Source organism: Falco punctatus (genome assembly GCF_963210335.1).
Source record: "Falco punctatus genome assembly, chromosome: 11".
Lineage (NCBI taxonomy): Eukaryota > Metazoa > Chordata > Aves > Falconiformes > Falconidae > Falco > Falco punctatus.
In genome coordinates this window covers 20,980,669-21,000,637 of record NC_137591.1, presented here as the reverse complement: position 1 = coordinate 21,000,637, position 19,969 = coordinate 20,980,669, and the positions used below count along the sequence as shown (strand labels likewise).

The 19,969-nt window shown below is 36.9% G+C and overlaps 1 protein-coding gene across 1 annotated transcript in view; it reads left to right on the top strand.

Annotated features, from left to right (window-relative positions):
- Window positions 1-19,969, top strand: part of DPYD (dihydropyrimidine dehydrogenase) — a 367,920-nt gene that overhangs the window by 19,558 nt on the left and 328,393 nt on the right. The window contains exon 2 of the mRNA XM_080407063.1: window positions 1,636-1,746. Within this exon, the coding sequence (XP_080263189.1) occupies window positions 1,636-1,746 (111 nt within the window). The remainder of the gene's footprint in view (window positions 1-1,635; window positions 1,747-19,969) is intronic.

Below are 19,969 nucleotides of genomic sequence, written 5' to 3'. Positions count from 1 at the left end.
ATGGGGATTCTTCCGTCCTTGGCTTGCCCCACCATTTGTTCCATGTTTTAAACCAACTGGTGCTGTACCCAGTGGAGTACATCTGTTACAGTTTATTACTAGAAATTTGCAATTCATTTCAGTTTGCTAAAATAATTATAATATTCATGGCCAAGGGTACTGCATTAAACAATTACAAAAGAGAGTAGGCAAAGTTTTGCTGAAGTGTACATCTGATTCAGGACCCTACTGCCCAGTTTGGGTGATTTGGGCACTCAGCATCCTGTCACCAGTGAGTCAGATGTGCTCTGACAGTTGAGTTTGATCATCTTGAGAAATCAAAGTAGCAACTGAGATGCTGTAAGTGACATCCCTTATGTGAATGTCCCTGCTCTGTTTTAATTAAGAATGAAATAAATTAGCATAAACTGCCACTGAATGCATTTGGTTGCCACATCTTGCCTGAGGTACTCAGCTGGGGAACACCCAGAAATGGAGCAGAGTCTTTACTGCTGGAATTGCAGAGGCACATCTAATAACATCCTCTAACTCTTCCTGAAAGTCAGCAGCATGTAGGCTGCTAACTAGTCTATACATTTTTAAATATTGCACCCCACTTTTTTGTTTCTTTGTGCCTTAGCCAATCTACATGTTGCTGTATTGGGCTATGTTGTTATTTGCAGGTAAACTTTGCAAGTAAGTGGGACTTCTGTTTTGTGGGAAAAAATGGATTACTGATCAGTCCAGAGTCAAACATGAAATAGTTGATTAGAAAGTGAACCCTTTGCATTTAAAAAGAAACCCCAAAAGTCCCCACAAACGTCAGCACAATAAAATCTTAATACAAGAGAATACTTCTCCAACATTATCACCCACTCGGGCAGACTTTTAAAATAAGGAAGCATCCTGATACAGTATTGATAGCCCTATCATACTCATCATGTTCAGTCTCCATTTCTGTAAGTCAGTCTCGCACATCTTTGACATACAGTAACAGAATAAGCACACCCTGTTCACCACAGTGGAATAGTATAGTGCTAAAGTCAAGTTTTATTAAAGGAAAACTTCCAAAACCGCTTCCAGGAGTTACAACCGAGAATATGCCAGTTTTGGTTCTCTATCACAGACCCACGTCTGGGTCTGTCATTTGCACACTGTTTGCTCTCACCCCTTGAATTAAATGAGGTCAGTTTTGCTATGGAAACCTGTCATTTGTCTGATTTTAAAAAAGAGCTTGAGTTCCAATAAGCTGATTTGATTTTTTTCAGTTGCTCTCTTTGGTGCAAACAATACAACCCCTATATTGTAAAAATTTTTTGCTTGTTTTGCTTTACAAGTGTTACTTGGAGTGATACGATGAGGCAGAATTATGTGTTTCTGTATGCTGTACATAACAACCATCCAGGAATGAAAAACATTATCATGGCCACTAAATATAATTCTGTTTTCTAACAGTCCAAGAAATGTCTAAATATTCATACTCTTAAGTAGTATGGAAAGTACAAATCTTAAGCAAATTACTATCAAGTTGGGCTACAATGGGGAGTAATTGTTGGTTTTGCGTATCACTGTAATTGTGAGGTGCGATTTTAAGAGGCTTTGAACTTTTTTTTAAATTTTATCTATATTTTAATATTTTATGTTCTCTTTCTACAGAACATTCTGGCTTTAAATCCCCGAAAACAGACGCATGCAACTCTTTATTCAACTGCAGCAAAGAAACAAGTCAAGAAGCAATGGAAAAGGAATTCTGACAAAAGCTGTTCAGTAAGTGCACGTTTATTTTTTGGACTTACTATTTTGGAACATGCAATAAGTCATTGAGGCTGTTAGTTGTGTGAGAAATTCAAATGTGAGTTTCCTGTGTCGTTCAGTAGCCGAATTTGGCTCCTAGTTCTGTTCCTGTAAATGCAGTTACTTTGTGATCTGCTGTTTACTTTTCAGAACCCAGTACATGCCGTACCTTTTTCCTTTTTGGTGATTTAGTAAGTCTCTGATGCAACTTTTTCCCCTTTTGTAATGGAGTGTGATCAGTCTCAAGTGTCATGCAGTATCACAGCTGGCTCACCGCTTCCCGTGCCTCGCAGAGCGGCTCTCCCTGGGTAGCCAGCATCAGCTGCCTCTTCTGCCACTTGCTCCTTTCCTTTCTGTTTTCCAAGAGTAACACTGGGTAGAGGAGCACTTAGGTATCCTTTTAAAGACTGTTAAAGGTAGTTTTGTTCCAGTACAGAACTGGGGGAACCCATCATCTGTACTTATGTTTTTTTTTTTTTGTGTATATGTATTGACCTATACGTGTACTATATATAGATGGCCCTATGTATATATGTTATATACAAATATATAAAGCTTAGATTAAAACATGGTTCTGGATTTTAAATTTTGTGCATTGCATTTTTCAGGAAATAGGTGGTTTAAGAATAAATATTTGTTCATTAGAAACTCTATGTTCTTCAATATTTCTGCCATTAGATATAATTTCCTCTCTAGGTATTCAGATTCTTAGTCTCAGTGTGATATTCATCTCATCCTATCAGACTTTGTTGTCTCTTTGATCTCTCATCTGATTAGAAGGTTTGTAGTGGTTTTACTGTCTTCCTGCAGATTCTCTTAGATAATCCTCTAAATTCAGAAGTCTTTTAGGTAGAGTACTATATCTGCAAACTATTTCCCTTATGGGTATAATGTTATGCTGTCTTTTCATAGTGTCATCAAAACACTTTCTCCCACTAAGTAGGAAAATTCAGGTTTGAAAGCTGATATTAGTTTATAATAATAATAATAAAAAAAAAAAACCAAACCAAAAACCAAAACACAAACGAACCCCCCCCCCCCCCCCCAAGCTTCTCAGTTTCTCAAAATCCAGTGTGACCCACAAATACTTGCTGGGAGGGGCACCAACCCAGGGTATCCTTAGCATTTCAACTATATTCTACAATAGTTTCCTGTTTTATAGCATTGATTATAAGAATCTGTCTCTTTACTATAGCGAATATTCCTATTTTCTTATTTTATTTATTGGCTTAGATAATGTTGTAATAACCAGAAATTAATGTACATGACAAGTTTCTGTTTGTGAACAGGGATGATTATTTTGGCATGTCTGATGCAGTTATTGCCCACAAATGTCTGTTCCTGCTGCACAGATAGTTGAGCTGCTCAGCAAGCTGCTCCTGGACAGCTGCAGTTTACGTTATGTTTTCAGGTGACCTAAAATCAACACTGGGCTGTAAACTCCTCTGTTTCAGAAGCTGTTTGTTGAGAAGCTCAGGTATCCATGCAGCAGGGCAGGTAGGTATCTGTAACCTGATTAGCTGTTCCAATATAAATTATCCTAGTTAAACTTCAAAATATAGCATACACTTACATATATATATAAATCTTCCTACCAAGCGTGTTAACACACATTTTTGAAAGCTTCTAGGCTTTAAGGTCACTTGCTTATCTCTGAGCTTCTCCACGTATCAGCCGTGTTTGGTTTTTTGCATTCAGTTTATTCATAAAATATTTGATAGTTGAGGTTTTGCATTTAATTGTGGAAGTGCATAGCTTTCTAGAAATTGTCTCTCTTCCTGTGTTCCTTCACATAGTTGTGTGTGCGTACCTCGTGGTGTCTGAAATGTTCTTGCATCCCTGAGGTCTGAACTTCTTGGGCTGTGCAAACAGCATTGATTTTGGGTTCATTGCTAGCTTGTGCGATGTAGATGGATTTTCTTTTGAATGTCAGATGTTGCAGGATGTTGTTTTGGCATAGGTTTACAATCTAATAAACAACTTGATTTTAGAGTTCTGCATTACCGCATGGAGATCAGTGACAGACTGACACGCTGTCATGTGTTGCAACTTACAGGGTTAAAGGTTAAGAGACAAGCAAATAGATACAGCTGGAACATGCCACCATTATCACAGCGAGTTCTCATACTGTATATTATGAATTATTTGGTAGAAGTGTCACATTTAGTTTGCAAGTTCTGATAAATGAAAAATACTAGAAACTGTAAAGGGGTAGTCCTTATTTCTAGACCAGTAATGGTTGTAATTTTTAGAACTGACAAAGTTTTCTTTACTCAGAAATATGTAGCTTACTTTTACTGTGCAAGATTTATCACGTAGCTTACTATTGTGGCAGACGAGACCTCCAAGACTGAAGAAATCAAACCTAAACATTTGTCTGGTATCCCATTACATAAAAGGCATTAGGAAGAAATGAGAGACTTCTTACATTCTTGAAATCATTGTTGTTGAGTGGTTTTAATAAACAAATTAAACAAAATGATAGAATCTTTTCCTAGCCTTTCTAAAGCAAGAAAGCTAATGTGGAAAAGGATACATTGCGCACAATTTTGTATTAGGGTCTAAAAAGCCCTTGACAGTAAAGTTGAGGCCAGGTAATGAATGGGTCAAGGTCCATAGGAAGTATACTTGTTTGCATTTCCTTAAAATCTGAATTTAGCTTTTAGCTTTGGATTCTTTTAAAGCTGTACGGACGCTGCCTTTGCAGAATTACTGTTGGAGGGAAGGTGGGAGTATGAAAATACAAAACTAATTAAATTAGCAGCCCTCAAAACTCTGAACAAAAGCTGCATCTGCTGAGGCATGCACACAGTGACTTTGTAATGTCTAATACACTTCCAGATGGCAGACTTACATATTTCCTCAAAATAATTACACAAGTGAAATTTTAACTCCTAGTTTGCTCTGAGACACTTTGCACTGCCCATTAAATGAGTTTTGAAGTAGAAAATGAGTGTCAATATCTTTCCTCAGCATTGGAAAAACATTCTCCTTAAGGAAGTTTCAATTATACTTTTGATGAGTGCTATTGGTTATTTACTGTGTTATCAACCATATTTTGATGTAGAAATGACTTATAGCTATAGATGTAGGATCAGTTGGCTTTCCTTCTGAAATTTTAACTCGGAGATTTATGTCAGAGTAGGTAAACTCTTTATTGCTGAGTCACCCTTGGGAACAGTGCTAAAGGTGAGCATTAACATGGGTTTCTTCCGTATCATGCTGAAAGGTGTTACAAACAGATGCCACTAGTCTGTCTGGAGAAACAAAAAATTCTACTGGCCAGAAGAAATTAAAAGTAGAAGAGTTTTGAGATGGCTATACTAATAGTAAATCTTGGAGAAGGAAGCAAAATTTAGATATATTAGGTCATCAATTTAGAGATACAACTAAAGCAAAAGAATGAACAGGGGAAGCTCAGAGGACTTGCTTTGATTTCAGGGTTTTCCTAGGTAGTTAAGGATTGTGTAGACATCAATTTATTTTTTATTTATGGTTTCCAACTGTCTATAATTCCATTTCTGTATGTATTCTGTGCTTGCTGACGTTTAAATCACGAACCTAGATGGGCACATGTTGTGTGCATTTGCATTACACCCAGCACACTGAATTCCTCGCTTTACGGATAAGATTTCTAAGCATTATGGGACAAGGGCTGCTTTTACCTTGTACACGTGTGGTTTGTTGTTTTAATGAAATTTACCTCCTCAATTTTTATAAAATCACTTGTCACTGGAGGATTCAGTGGGATATTGTAGTCCAGTCTTTTTTTGTAGTGAAACCTTGGAGGTACCTACCAAGGAGAGGTGAGTAGATGTTATAAACCCACCTATGTAGTCAGACTTTCTTCAGTTTCTGCATTTAGAAATAATAGTCATAATTGCTCCAGATGGAAGAGTTGGAAGTATTTCAACAAGGCAAGAAAGGTGAAAAGGAAATGGGGTTTAAATTGGTTTGTAGTTAATTGCCATAGCCTGTAACAGTATTGATTTTCTGGCAGTAGGAGCATTGTTCTTTGTCCTTACATTTGCTAAGCCCAATCAGCATTGTGCAACAAGAGCCTGCCTTTCTTAAACAAAATAACTTTTAAGCTCAGCTGGTTTTTTGCAGGGCATCACTTTGGGGCAAGAGTCTTTAACTATTCTGTGGCTCTTTCCAGCCATTAGAGTGAACCAAATTCCTCACCTAGTCGTTCTGTGCAACATTAAGGTAGAGCTACCAGACTGCTTTGTGCTAACAGTGTAAAGTGAGACCTGCAATTCATTGCAAGGTGTTAAAGATCATGTTGCTCTTTAAATTTGGAGGCAATTACTCCCTTAAAACAGTAGTAATAAGTGTCTGCTAAAACTTCAAACTGCTTTTCACTTTGGTAGTGTTTCTGTGGCTGTCACTGCTATCTATGAACATCTGCAGAAAGAAATTCTTACTTAAAAAAAAAAAAAGTTTTTTAAGTACCTCTTGGTGTACAAATGTCCAAGCTTGGATAGAAGAACCTGTAAATATGATGATTCTTTCTCAGCTCTAATCAGTGTGTTACTCTTAAGTACTTCCTTCCAGTAAGATGGAAAAATGGCATGTGATTTTTGTGCTCAATAGTGTACCACACGTACAGAATAATCAAGTTATCAGCTCACAAATAACTCATGGGTTGAAGCAGAAATAGTGCAAATTGCAAACAAGTAGATATGAAACCCAGTTACCCAAGGCCTGAAATCAAGAACCTTGGTGAATAAATGCTTTTTTAGTGAATAATTTGGCCATTTTTAGACATGTATTGATGAAAGATTATGTATTTATAAATAAAAAATAATCCCAAATATTGTAAAATAGAGAACATTCATTAAAGGGAATCAACTCAATTATCTCTATAATCTAAATGTATAGTTTACCTTTGCAAATATTTATTTTTGTCTGCATTGCATATGAATATGCAAGTTTAGCTCTTTTCTGAATGGATATACAATGGCAGATGTCTCTCTAATCGCTGCTCTATTCAAACATTAATTGGTAGAACATATGTAGAATTCTACTAGTCTGAATAGGTATAGGATAGCAGCAGTCTTTTTAATCACATCACTATTCAACCACTAATTGGTGTGATGATTAAGGGACATTAGAGGGAGCACTTTGACATCTGATTCTTTGAACTGATGTCGCTCAGGCTGCACTGTATTCATCATGGCCAGACTGCTTTTTTAAATAAAACGCTCTGATTCCCAAATGTGGAAAATACTGCATTAGGATCTACTGAGGTGATTAGGGAATTTGAGAATGATTCTTTTATTTAACTAGTGATTGACTGTATCTGCACAAACTATTCATATGAATAATGCATGGGTTACTGAGTATCAGAAAGAGCTGAGAAGTAACATCAAGAGATTTTCTCTTTTCTCATAGTGTCAATAATTAAATATTAATACACATTTTAAAATGTACCAGTTTAATCATTTAGCAGTCAAACTCCTACTCATGCATTTTTTAGATTAACTAATTACTCTGCATTTTCTCCTATCGATACCATATGCTGGCATTTATAACCATTTTAATGGAATAAAGGGGTTTAAATGTTTATATATGACATCACTTATACTTGGTCTAAGAAATGCATATTATAATTCTTGATTTTTCTGTTTTATTTTAGTTTCATTGTCTTAAGGTATACTCATTAGAATATCTCAACAGCTCCTAACTTGCCTGACTGCTACAAATTAGTGCTTTTATGCACATTTTCTGTTTATCAAATTGTAAATACTAGCTGATGGCAAGTTATACCAAATCATTTCTTAGTCTGCTGCAAAAGGTTCCTTCTTACCATGTGGCTTTTTTGGGGTGCTCTGCAAAACCACCTCTAACCTCTTAACTTCCTCTGAACAGAGTTCTTCAGATTTGGTTTTCTACAGATTTGATGTTGGATGATTCCCCTTCTCACAAAGCAGTACTCACCAAGGGTTTTTAGTTCCGGGGTGTATTTCTGATTGTAACCATTTCAAAACCAAAGTGCCTCACAGTTGCAAATTGATTTTACACATCCATATATGACAAAACGAAAAATGCTTGTCTGCTGCAAATGCTGAATTCTAGGTAAGTCTAATCAACTTATTCCCCTTCATTAAAGCTTCACTGTGAACTTTCATCTTCTGCTTAGCTTAATATTCTTTCAGACATTGATTGCTATATGTGCACTTTCCTGTGGTTATTGGATGGAGATAAAGGTGCCTTCTTGTGTAGGTGTATTGGAAAACTGAACAAATAACAAGGCTAGCTTCTCTTTCTTTAGCCCCGCTACTCACAGTTGGGTTTTTTTTGTAAACCATTGCCTATACTGAAACCAGTACTGCTCTTTTGTTCTTTCCTTTCCTCTCTAGACTTTCTTCTTGCATAGCAAAAGCCTCATCGCTGTTCTGTTTAGAAATCTAGAAAAACAAAAATTATTATGAGCTTTAGGCTGAGAAATTGTAAGTGCTGGAACATAGTTTCTTGGAGAAACCTGAGCTATTGATAGTCCGTTAGTAATTACTCACCAGATCTGTTTATAAGTGTTTTAAGTCCTGGAAGACATCTGCTTACTAGAAGTAAAAGGAGCTGAAAGACCAATTTTAGTGTGAAGGAAGTAGTATAGCTTGCTGAATGCTGTGTTTTAAACAGGACTGGTAGCACTGTCGATTATTAGGTTGCACTGAAGTGTTCATTACAAGACCCAGCTTGTAATTTGTCTGCAACTTTGTCATGTATTTGGGCAACAATTTTCCAAGTACCAAGCCGTCAATTCTTTTATGCATATTAAAAAAAATCATTCATATATGCACATAAAAAAACAACTCAAGTATGAATAAACAGATCTGGGAGAAGAGTTTGGTTTTGATCTTTTAACCAATCCTGGTAGCATTATATTTAAAACTCACTAGTGTCTTCATGCTTTAAAGCAAGGATGTGTAACAGGCTGGGGATTGAAAAAGTATGTAGGTACAACAGAACTGTCCAGAAGCTTTGAAAACCTTATCTTGACCAGTTTCTGCTGCATTTTTATCACAATATACAGTGGAGAGCAGTTATCTGCATCATCAGTTGTGGCTCCTTTGCTTATAATAGTATTCTTTGCTTACAGTAGCGTCCTGGTTTTAGGAACTCCTGAATTTGTGGTGGTACACCTCAGGAAAGATTTGAGACTTTCGTAATGATTTCTTCTTTTGTTTTATAACTGATGTATTGTTTGAACAGAGTGTTGAAAATAAACCTAGTATCTCTTCCAGTATTGATAATCAGAAATAATGTTTTTGTGAGTCTTCAGTCAGCAAAGATGCTAGGTACTCCTTGGTATAAGAATGTTCCTTAAAGTGTGTGTGCTTCCTATGGAAGTAATGGAAACTGGTGGGTCCGGTCTCTGGAGCTGTGGTGTTGCCATGTTGAGACACATTCCTGTCTTCAGAAAGCTACATGTATGTGTTTTCTGAGTCACTTCTTCCATCTTGAATCAGTCACGTTTCATGGGCAAGTATGTGGAACAATCACTCAGCAAAAGTTTGTTGCCCTTTAATAGTGAGAACAGAACAGCAACCTATTGTTGCTTACTTGCTAGCTGATGGGGAAGAGGTTTCCTTATATAAAGATGCTACTACATGCATTCTGTTTGAAGATTTATGAAGTTGCAATTCATGTATTTTCCTTTAAAAAAAATAAGTTGAAGATTCCTTGTTCATGTATCATGTGAGAAGGAATGTTATTAACACTGCTAAATCAAGTAAACAAATTAAGAAGCGTCCAAATGACAACTTGTGTAGTTGCCTTAAAGGATATGCACTATTCAGGAAAGACAAAGGTGTCAAGTATTTTACATTAGTTATGCAACAGACAGTAAAATGATAGCAAGGGTGAAACTGAATCTTTATGGATCAAAATCACTTTAGGGAAGGGTAATAAACTTGTTTCTAGGGTGTTGAGAATATGCTATAGAGTCTCCACACAGCAGGTTTAAATTTGGCTATGGCTGTAAATAGAAATCAATCTAATCATAGAATCATAAAAATGTAGGTTTGGGATGGATAGTGAGAAAATTTCTGGGTTGCGACAGAACAAAATATAGCTAGACATTTCTTGACAGATATTTGTATAATCCACTTCTAAAAGCATATAATGTTGGAGACTTCTCATTTGTAGTGTTTAATAAATGCAACAGCAAGTTTTTTCCTAAAATATATTTAATTTGTTGAAGATCAAATTGTCATCTTGTCCTTCTGCTTGAAGAACAATTGATGATTGTTCCCTTTTGATATAAAATCTGTTATGTTAGAACATTCCTGTTAGACATCCTTCCTGTTCTGTATTTTACTTCAGCTCTTCTTTGCTGATCTTGTTTTTGGAAACTGTTATTTTGCTTTTATTTGGATTTTCATTTTCTGCATTTTTTGCTAATTGTGATGATGAAAAATTACACAATTTTTCAGCTGACATCTAGCTAGCACCAAGTAGAAGGAAATAATTTCTTTACTTCATATGCTGAACTATCCCACAATGTGCTGTCCCCTCTGCAAGAGCACTGTTCTCTTGTGTTTGATTTATGGCCTAAATTCTGACCCTTCAGTTTGCCTTGATTTTTAAATTCTTATCATGACTTTTAAAATGTTCAATATTTCCACCTTCCCTGTTTCCCTTATTCCATCAAACACGGTGTCGGCAGAAACTATTAGTACCTTCTTCTTTTCCAGCTATCCAAGTCACTGGGGTCCTGGGTAGGTCATAAAGTGTCTTGATTCAGGTCCTTTCTTGGTGACAGAAAAGAAGCTAGGGGTTGTTTTTCAGCAAGCTGTGCACTCACTGGATATTTGTTTTATCTAGACCACATTTTTAATGGGCTTATGAAAATGTGCTGTGGAATATATATTAAAAAAAGTTTACTCAAGATTTGTCACATCTACCACTTATTCTTGAGTCCATTCATCCTCTTAATGATATAAAATAAGATTGATTTAACTTTGGTTTTACATGCCCATGTTGGCTTTTTTATGTCACATTATAATTTTTAATACATACATTCCGTTTTTTCTGCTGGGGGCTATAATTGGTATTTTCAGTCCCTTTTTTGTGAAGGGAAGCATTATGTCAGTCTCTTCTGGCCTTTTGGAACTCCAAGCCCTCAGAGTCTTTGAGTGCAAATGATAGTGGTCCACACATTGCTTCAGTTAGCTCCTTTATGACTCAGTGATAGATGAACGGCATCTGTATGATTAAAAGTAAAATATTCCCAAACCTCTTTTTTCCATACTCAAGCCTGCAACCCTATGTTCTTGCTAAAAATAGTATTTTCAGTAATAGCTATGGCCATACCATGCCATCTTCATAAAGAGAACAGGGAAGGCTCTGAATAATTCCGTTCACTCTGCATCATTTGTTACTTGCTCTCCTTTCCTGTACATAACCTGTACTTCTCTTTATTTTCTTCTTACTTCTCACGTATATGAAACAGTTTTCTTCTTATTATTACTCCTTGCTAACTGAAATTTACTTGGTGCCTTAGCTTTCTGATTTTATTCTTACAGTGCTTGTGCTGTTCATTTATACTTAGAAATTTATATACTTAGGTATGTGTCATAGTTTCCCTGCTTTTGTGATTTTGATTTCCAGGCCATGGGGGGAGACACGGTACAATCATAAAGTTCTGTGAAGTGCTTGCTTTTTTAATTTTTTTGCTTTGCTCAGGAATAGTTTCCTTTTGTGCATTTCTGTCAGGGTTTGCCCTTTCTCCTGTTTTCCTTTACTGATCAGTGTATCTTTCAGGTGACGTACCAAGCTATGCCTGAGTCTATTGAAATTATATTTTCTGGAGTTCACTGTCCTCATTCTGTTACCCTCACAACTTTCTATACTTGGAAATGATCGTAATGCTATTAGAGAGATAAATTATTGTAAGACATTTTGATTTTTTTAAAATTCAGTCTGGAAAACCAGAGATCCTAATAATGGCAGGGTGCAGGTATTTTTTGACGTGATAACTGGCAAACTTTGTTAGTAACAGTCATTAAATCAGAAATGCTAATATAAAATTCTAAGTAGTATCAACTCTTACTAATTGAGGTATCAAGCTGAATTGACTTCAGCCTTAAATTTAGTAAACAGGAAGTCATAGAATAGATAATAACAAAATGCAATGTTCATCAGGCTTTTTTTGGGTGTTAATTTAGTATAAATTCTATGGAATTGCCCACCTTTATTTTACTATTTTGTAAGACAAACTCAGAAGTCAATAAAACTATTTAGATCTGTGAACTGAACTAAACAGCTAAAGCGCATGAATTTTGAGGAGTTTGTTATTAATTCAAATACAAAAGTTATCTGGAATTTGCATCCCGATTTGTAAAGAAGAGTTTCAGGCTGAACTGGAAAACAACTTCAAAAGGACTATTTAGAGTATGAGTATAACCCATAAGGAATTGAAAAAATTGGGATTGATGGGCAAAGCAGGAAGTACAGAGGGAAAAGTGAGAACTTTCAAAAGTCAAGTTGAGTCACACCTGGTGAAAGAAATTAAAACAAATAGTGAAAGGTTATTCAGCTATATAAAACAAATAGTGAAAGGTTCTTAAGCTATCTAAATTAAAAGAAATAAAAGAACACAGAAAGTCAGTGTGAAGATAGGATTAAACATCCTAGATATTGTCTAAAATCAGTGTAAATCATTTTCCTAGTTTCTGTAAAATGGGGGTAAAACAAGAGGTGGCTAATGGGCAGACTAGTGCAGAAATGGCTATTATCCCACAGGCCAGAAGGAAAACTTGGAGGGTTTCATCTCTCAAGTCAAAGGGACAGGAGAATGTCCATAAAAGTATAACAGAAAAATTGACATGTGAAATTATAGGCCTAAGAGTAAAGCAAGCTCTATGTTGTAGCACTTTGTTAAAGAATAGCTGATGCAGATTCTGTATGTTAAAAGACAGAATTGATGGGCAGCTGTCAGTCTCATGTCAGCAGCATGCAAAACTTTGAAAACAAATTTTGAATCAAAGATACAGTAAACACTTTAAGGTAAATATAAGATGGAATAAGACATACTGGGCTTTATTATTAGGGATAGAGCATGACATACTGACAAGATTTTTTTTTTTACCAAATTAATAATGAATTATCATCTGCTTATATTAGAAAATTAACATGGATAGGGACTGGCTAGAAAGGAAACAAGTGAGTAGTGCTTAAAAAAGAGCTACTGGGCTTTGAGCAGAGCTTGTTGAAGGATCAGTCTTCAGATTCATACCATTTAATATTTTCATTAATGAGCTTGACATAAATATTAGGAGCATCTTCCCAGAAAGCTGACAGGCACTGTCAATACAGAAGGAAGTATAACATCATAAAGAACTGTGTGACACTGAAGTTTAGAATAAAATAAAAAAAAGATAAGAATAAATTTAATACTGCAATTAGGAGGCTGTACAGCCAAGGGCTGAAGTTAAGAATGACTAGGAGCTTAATGGTTGGAATTAAGAGAAAAGATGATTTAGAAATACCAGCTGATCAGAGGGTGATGGCTCCATCAACTGGGTGAGGAAATCTGCATGTGAACTGAACGTGAAAGCAAGAGAGAGAGTAACTGATCATCCAAGTTGTCACTTCCAGTCTCCTGTATACTTCAGTGTTTTGGACCATAGGTGTCTGATACAGCATGCTCAATTACTTGATAGATTTTCTGTGCTGACCTGCAACCTGTTAAAAGGGGGTATTGATAGTATGTAGAATAAATTGCTTTTAAATCACTTCAGATACCATAGTGATGAGTGTCATTGAAATAGTCATGGGGGAAAATAGTTGTGCCTTCAAGTAACATTTTGAATAGTGTGCAGTAAATAAGGCTACACACTAAGCACAAATGTTGAGAGACTATTGATTTAGTGAGCACTCTGTTCTGTCTTCTGAGTCAGGCAGCACTTCTGTGTAAAATATCATTGAAACTGGTGGTTTTGCTGCATACATGTGAAGTGGCCAAATCAAGTTTTGAAAGAGCAAACATTTTTTAGGCACTTTTGAATTTAAGTGTTTGACTTCACAATGCCTGTGTGTGTTTTATGGTGGCCAGTATCACCTATGGGTTCTGCTGTGTTCTCCAACCAACTCTACGTATCTTTACTTCAGCCTTTAATTTCTACAAACGTTATTGTGGGAATGAGGTTAATAAACAGAGGTGATATACCTCATTATGTATTAGTTTCTGGCCTTCGTTTACCTCCGTGGTTCATTTGCAGTTTCTCTTTACGATGTAACAACTTGTAGCTGACAGATGTGGACTGATGCTGTTAAATAAGGTATGCGCTCTGATGTGTGTTCTTTTCACTTGCTGCTGATACTCTGCTATGCAGACATCCAACTGCTTTGAGGCTGATTTGGCTATATAAAAAAATCCCCAAGTAATAACACTGATTTTGATGTCATTCAGAAAAATATATGTTAACTGAACATTTTTTCCATTCTGTGGGACTTCATCACAGGTTAGTCCTTAGCTAAATTACGTAGTTATCTTTTGCTTTAGTATTTGTATTTCTTGATTCCACTTCCAGGACTCCTGATATCCTAAAAGTTTTTGTCCCTTGGATAAGCATTATTTCCATATCAAAATTAAAAAGACTCTTCTTTCTCAGAAGTTGCCACTGGATGTTGGAAGGTGGCTTTCATTGCTATAGAATTAAAAAGGAGTTTCAGGGAAACTGGCTTAATAGCTGTTATTTTGAAACTCGGTGTAGCTAATGCTGAAGCATCAGTACTTTGTAAAGTATGGAGTTAATGAGCATTTGTTTCTAACTTTTGATGACTGATCCCAGCAAACTTTTGTTTTAAAAGAAAAGGTGGGGTGGGGGGAGCGTCGCTTTCGCTTCAGTCACATCTGTAGTAAGAAATACTAGATACAGAAAATCTTTTTTAAGATTGGATCTATAAGCTTTAGGACAAAATTCACTTTCTTTATAATTCCATTGCATTTTTGACAATGCTTGGACCATTTTACCTATCCTATACAATCAGGAAGCTATCTGCCATCATTGCTTTAGTGTAAAGCTTTCAGAAGAAACTTCGGGAGAGTGTAAGAAGCCAATGAATCTCAGACAGTAACGGATATGCAGTAACTATTTAAGAGTTGGGTGGATTTAGCAGAAATTTTAATTACATAAGAAATATTATTTGCATTCTGTTTCTCAAAGATTGTAACAGTAGTAGTATTAGTGATATATGTGACATATGACTGCATGTGTTTGTATTACAGAGTACCTGAGAGACAAGGGGGCAGTGTGCATCAGAGTATGTGGCCGTTTCTTGTGCTGGAAGAGTAGTCCTGTTGTTGGTGCTTTCTCTGGAGTTTTTCTTTCTCATTTATGTTTTCCTCTGCATTTATTTGCTAGGGAATGGACAAACAATGCGAGAAGGATCTTGCATATATTTGTAGCAATAAGTCTGAAAAGCTCTGTTGCCACCAGGGCTCTAGAAAAGCTGTGGAGAGGTACAGGGTGTTGCTAGGCAACACCGCATGGCCGCAGATAGTATTTTTCTTTTAATTTATTTATTCTTCAGTTTGAGTGTGTCCTGCTTGGAGCCATTTGGGTAATAGTTAAGCAAGCACATAGAAATCAGAGAGCTGCAGGAGTGGAATAAAGGAATGCAATATGAAAAAATAAGAAAGGAAAAGCCATGACACATAACGAAACAAACCAAAAGACATGAAATAATTAGTAAGGACTAGGGGAAAAAAGTAAACAGGTGTGGGGAAACAGAACAGGAGAGGAAAAAAACCTAGTTATGAAGAAAAATAAAAGGAAAAGGAAAGATAGGGCACTATTGAAGAAAAATTTAAAATTGAAAGCTCAAACAATGTATACACAAGGGAAACGAGGAAACTGCTGCTTAAGATTAAGAATTAAAAATCTGAGATAAAAATGGCTTTGAGAACAAAAAGGATAAATTTGGTCATTGTGTTAAAAGAATAATGATTTGTGTGTCTTTTTGCTTTGCAGCCACCCTGCTCTATCCTATTGCTCTGTTTGCACATACCCGATAGTAGTGTGAGTGTCAACTCAGGAGCTGGGGACCAATTAATAAATCCAGTATGTTTTCCAGAGAGCAAAAATATTTTAAAGAAGGAGTTTGTGTTATTTAGTTAATATTCAGTGCGTATGTTTGAAAATAGCATATTCAAAATTATGTCATTGCATTTTATTGTAAAATGTGGATGAGTATACTACCGGTACTAGGTTAAGCTCTGGTTGTAGCGTAGGAGGGGGTTGTTCATACTCTTCAAGTTAAACACATCAAGCAGGGGCAGGTCTGTCCTGTGCAGTGTTCTGGGAACTAAAAGCCCTTCACTTGCAATAATTGGAGCCACTTCTAGACTTGAGTAGCATAGCCATGTGAGAAAAATGCTGTGACAGAACCAGCCCTGATGAGAGACCCCATTTATTAGCACAGGAACTGTGTGCTCCCTAGCCCAAATGTCTTGAGGAGCACTGCTTGTGGGACCTGAACTAGACTCCTCCAAAGAGGGCTAAGCCTAGCTCACACCAAGGAGCCTTGCATCACACTTCTCTTCTTGGCTTTGTATGTCCCTCCTTGCTTGGGAATTGCTGGGAAGGTACTTGCCCAGTGCTTTGGAACTTGCTTGAATTGCTCGCCTCAGCTTGAACATAGCAGTTTTTAAGAGAATGACAAGAAGGGGAATAAAGCAGTCTGAGCTGTTTGAAGGCAGGCCAGGAGGTTTTGGGAGAAGCAAGCTATTTGGGTTGAGACATGAAAGTTTCCAAAGGAGTAAAAACCTTACAAAGAAGACAGTAAATGAGACACAGAACTAGAAGAGTGCATAGTGCCTTACAGAGGTATTGTTAGATGCTCTTCTCTCTAGGGTGGTAAATGGAGCTGAGACCTGAGGCTATATATTTATCCTGGAATGTTGTTTTCAAGCTGCATGTGAATAAACAGTGTTATAGCAGCATTCTCCTAATGCTCTTTCACTGTGAAAAGAACTTTTGAATGTCCTGCTGACAAAAGTAGCTACACATAAGCCCTGTTCATTTGTGTGTATAGGAAAGTTCTTGTTCATGTCATTTCTTACAGAAAAGAAACTGGTACCATTTTTTCCCTTAATTTTGTATTGGGAGATTCTTAAGTTTATTAAACATGAATGGTATCTTATTCAAAGAAAATAATGCTTATTTGAGCAGTTTTCCCTCAGTTTTGATTATGTCTATGTGTCTGTAAATAGATGACACAACAGATGGTGATAACTTCATAGGATCTGCAACCATTTTAATAGCCCCCTACCTCTGATTTTCTGAATATTTTTTTGAGACAGAAAAAATATTTTACAGCAAAGGTACTGTTCTACTTTGTTGCTATGTGTCCATTGCTGTCGCCAGTGCCAACCCCCACCTCCACCCCCTTGACTTGACATTCCACCTCCTTAGCAATGAGCGTAATGTTTCATTTTGACTAACTTGGCTTGATGCATGATATTTAAAGCTATGTAATTGTGTTGACTGTTAAAGAGTTTTGGCTCCCAGTAAACCAATTTAGTGGTTCTTTGTGCATTCTTTTACATGCTTTCCAATTTCACGGTGGTGTGGGTTTTTTTGTTTTTTTTTTTTTTTTTTGGTATGCTTCCATGTGTCTCTTCTGACTTTGTATATATTAGTCAGAGGTCACTGTCTTACTGTATGTGGACCCTATAGTTACAATAAGGTTTTAGATAGGAGTCAGTGATGAGCATAGTAAATAATACATATAAATATAGTAGTCTTTCCACGATTTTTTGTCTTTATGATGTTTTGGATAACAAAAAAAGAAAAAAACAGGTTTTCATCTGATTTAGCTATTTCACATGGCAACTAATTTAAAATATATTTAAACACTTGGCTTTCCTGAACATCTCAATCTTTATGGCAAGAAATATGTCATAGGCACTGAAGTATTTTTCATGCAGACTGTCACCGTTTTCTTCTACTAAGGTAAGGAGAGGATGGGATTTTTCCCACCCCTCCTGCAGGACAGAAACATTGAGTTGCTTGGAGCCCAGAAGTCAAATCCCTTGGAACTGTCATCAGTTTCTTGGCTCTTGGCCTTGTATTTAGCATCTTTTCAGGCTCTTTCCAGGGCTCTTAAAGACTATTTTATGCGAGTCTTTTAGATGTTGGAGAGAATTGGGAGTACACAATTTAGTAAGTGGTACACAGAATATGGTTCAGCTGGTGCATGTGTTTTCTAACTGGGACCTTGGCAGGACCTTGCTGTTGTGGTTTAGGCACAGCTGGCAACTAAACCCCACACAGCCACCCACTCACTGCCCCCACCCAGTGGGGTGGGGGGGAGAAACCAGAAGGGTAGAAGTGAGAAAACTCATGGGTTGAGATAAAGACAGTTTAATAAATAAAGCAAAAGCCATGTATGCAAGCAAAGCAAAATAAGGAATTAATTCATCACTTTCCATGGGCAGGCAGGTGTTCAGCCATTTCCAGAACAGGGCTCCATCACACGTAACAGTTACTTGGGAAGACAAATGCGATCACTCTAGGCATCCCCCTTCCTCCTCCTTCCCCCAGCTGTATATGCTGAGGGTGACATTATACGGTATGCAGTACCCCTTTGGTCAGTTGGGGTCAGCTGTCCCGGCTGTGTCCCCTCCTAACTTGTTTGGCACCCCCAGCCTACTCGCTGGTGGGGTGGTGTGAGAAGCAGAAAAGGCCTGGGCTCTGTGTAAGCACTGCTCAGCAGCAACTAAAATATCCCTGTATTATCAGCACTGTTTTCAGCACAAATCCAAAGTATATTGCCATGCTAGCTACTGTGAAGAAAATTAACTCTGTCCCAGCCAAAGCCAGCATACTTGCCTAGTTAGTTCTCAAAGTTATTTGGGAAAGAAGCTTATGCAAAATCATGAGAAATAGCTTAGGTAGATTAGTTTCCGCAGAATTCGTTGAGAAATTGTGTCCTGTAGTGTTGGGTTTTTGTGTTGGTTTTTTTTTGGTTTTGTTTTTTTTTTTTTTTTTAGTGTTGAGGCAACTACAGGGAGCTGTAGTGCATGGTAAACACAGAACCATGAAATAAAATGGTGTGGGTTTTTTTTGTTGCACTTCTGAAAAATACTGTCATTGGAGACTAAAATGTGCCTTACACATGTTTTACAACATGAGAGGGTAGAGTCTTAGGCTGAGGAAGCAAGCCTGCTACATGTAGTTTGCTTTTATTCCTCTGTGTAGGGCTGGACTGCATAGATTCAGGATTATTGTTTAAGCATTTCATTGTAACTTTACTTTTTGAAAAGCACTTTTATTTAATAATTCTTTAGGTATGCACAAAAAATAAGAGGGGTTCTGTAAGTTGGTACTCTCAAATATGTGGAGTTAATTCCTTAAATTCTTGATCTTTGGCTTCTAAAAAAGCAGGGACTTTTGGGTGTGTGTTTTTTCTTACGCTCTTTGTTGAAGGTCAAGAACATAATTATTTTTTAGGAGTACAGTTCTACCTGCATTTTAAAGATTCTTCCTTTTTTTCCAGGTTATGAGCTCTGTAAATGTTAATTCTCAGTATGAGTCTGGTCTTTACCTACATACTCTCATTTTATTTAATCTTGTTGAGTCAGGGGAGTATTTGTCTAAGCAGAGTAAAGAATCCCAAGGGAGAAGCAAGCTTGGTTGAGGTATGGGCAAGTACTGGGAGGGGAGGGAGTACAGCATTTGGGGTATTTTTTTTTTCTTACTAATTTTTGCTTAGTTCTATTTTCACTGCCAAATAAAAATTGTATATTTAGAAATTCTGTGTGGAGCGTGTGTCTCTTACTTAGACTTTATGCCTTAAAGAATTAAATTGTAAATTTATGCTAAGAGTACTGGGGAATTAGAGGATTCAGCTGTCAATAATGGGTCCCAGACAGGATCTTAAACTTCTCTGAAGGCTCTCATGTAGTGCTCAGGCTCTCCAGTAGGAAAAAGGCAGGATTATGGCTGCACTGAGAAAAAAAATAGTGTCTAGGTGAAGCTTGTCATGTTCTAAGAGATGATGTGTATTGTTCCCTGCTAGAGCCCTCCATACAGGGAAGCAGCCTTAAAAGTGTCCCTTTGGATGCAGAGGGAGCAGTAGCTTGTTGCCAAGTCCTCCCATTCATCTACTGATCAAGTTTAACATTTGTTCTAGGAAGAGAAGGAAAAAAGTGGGAGAAGCAAAGGTTTTCCTTCTTTTT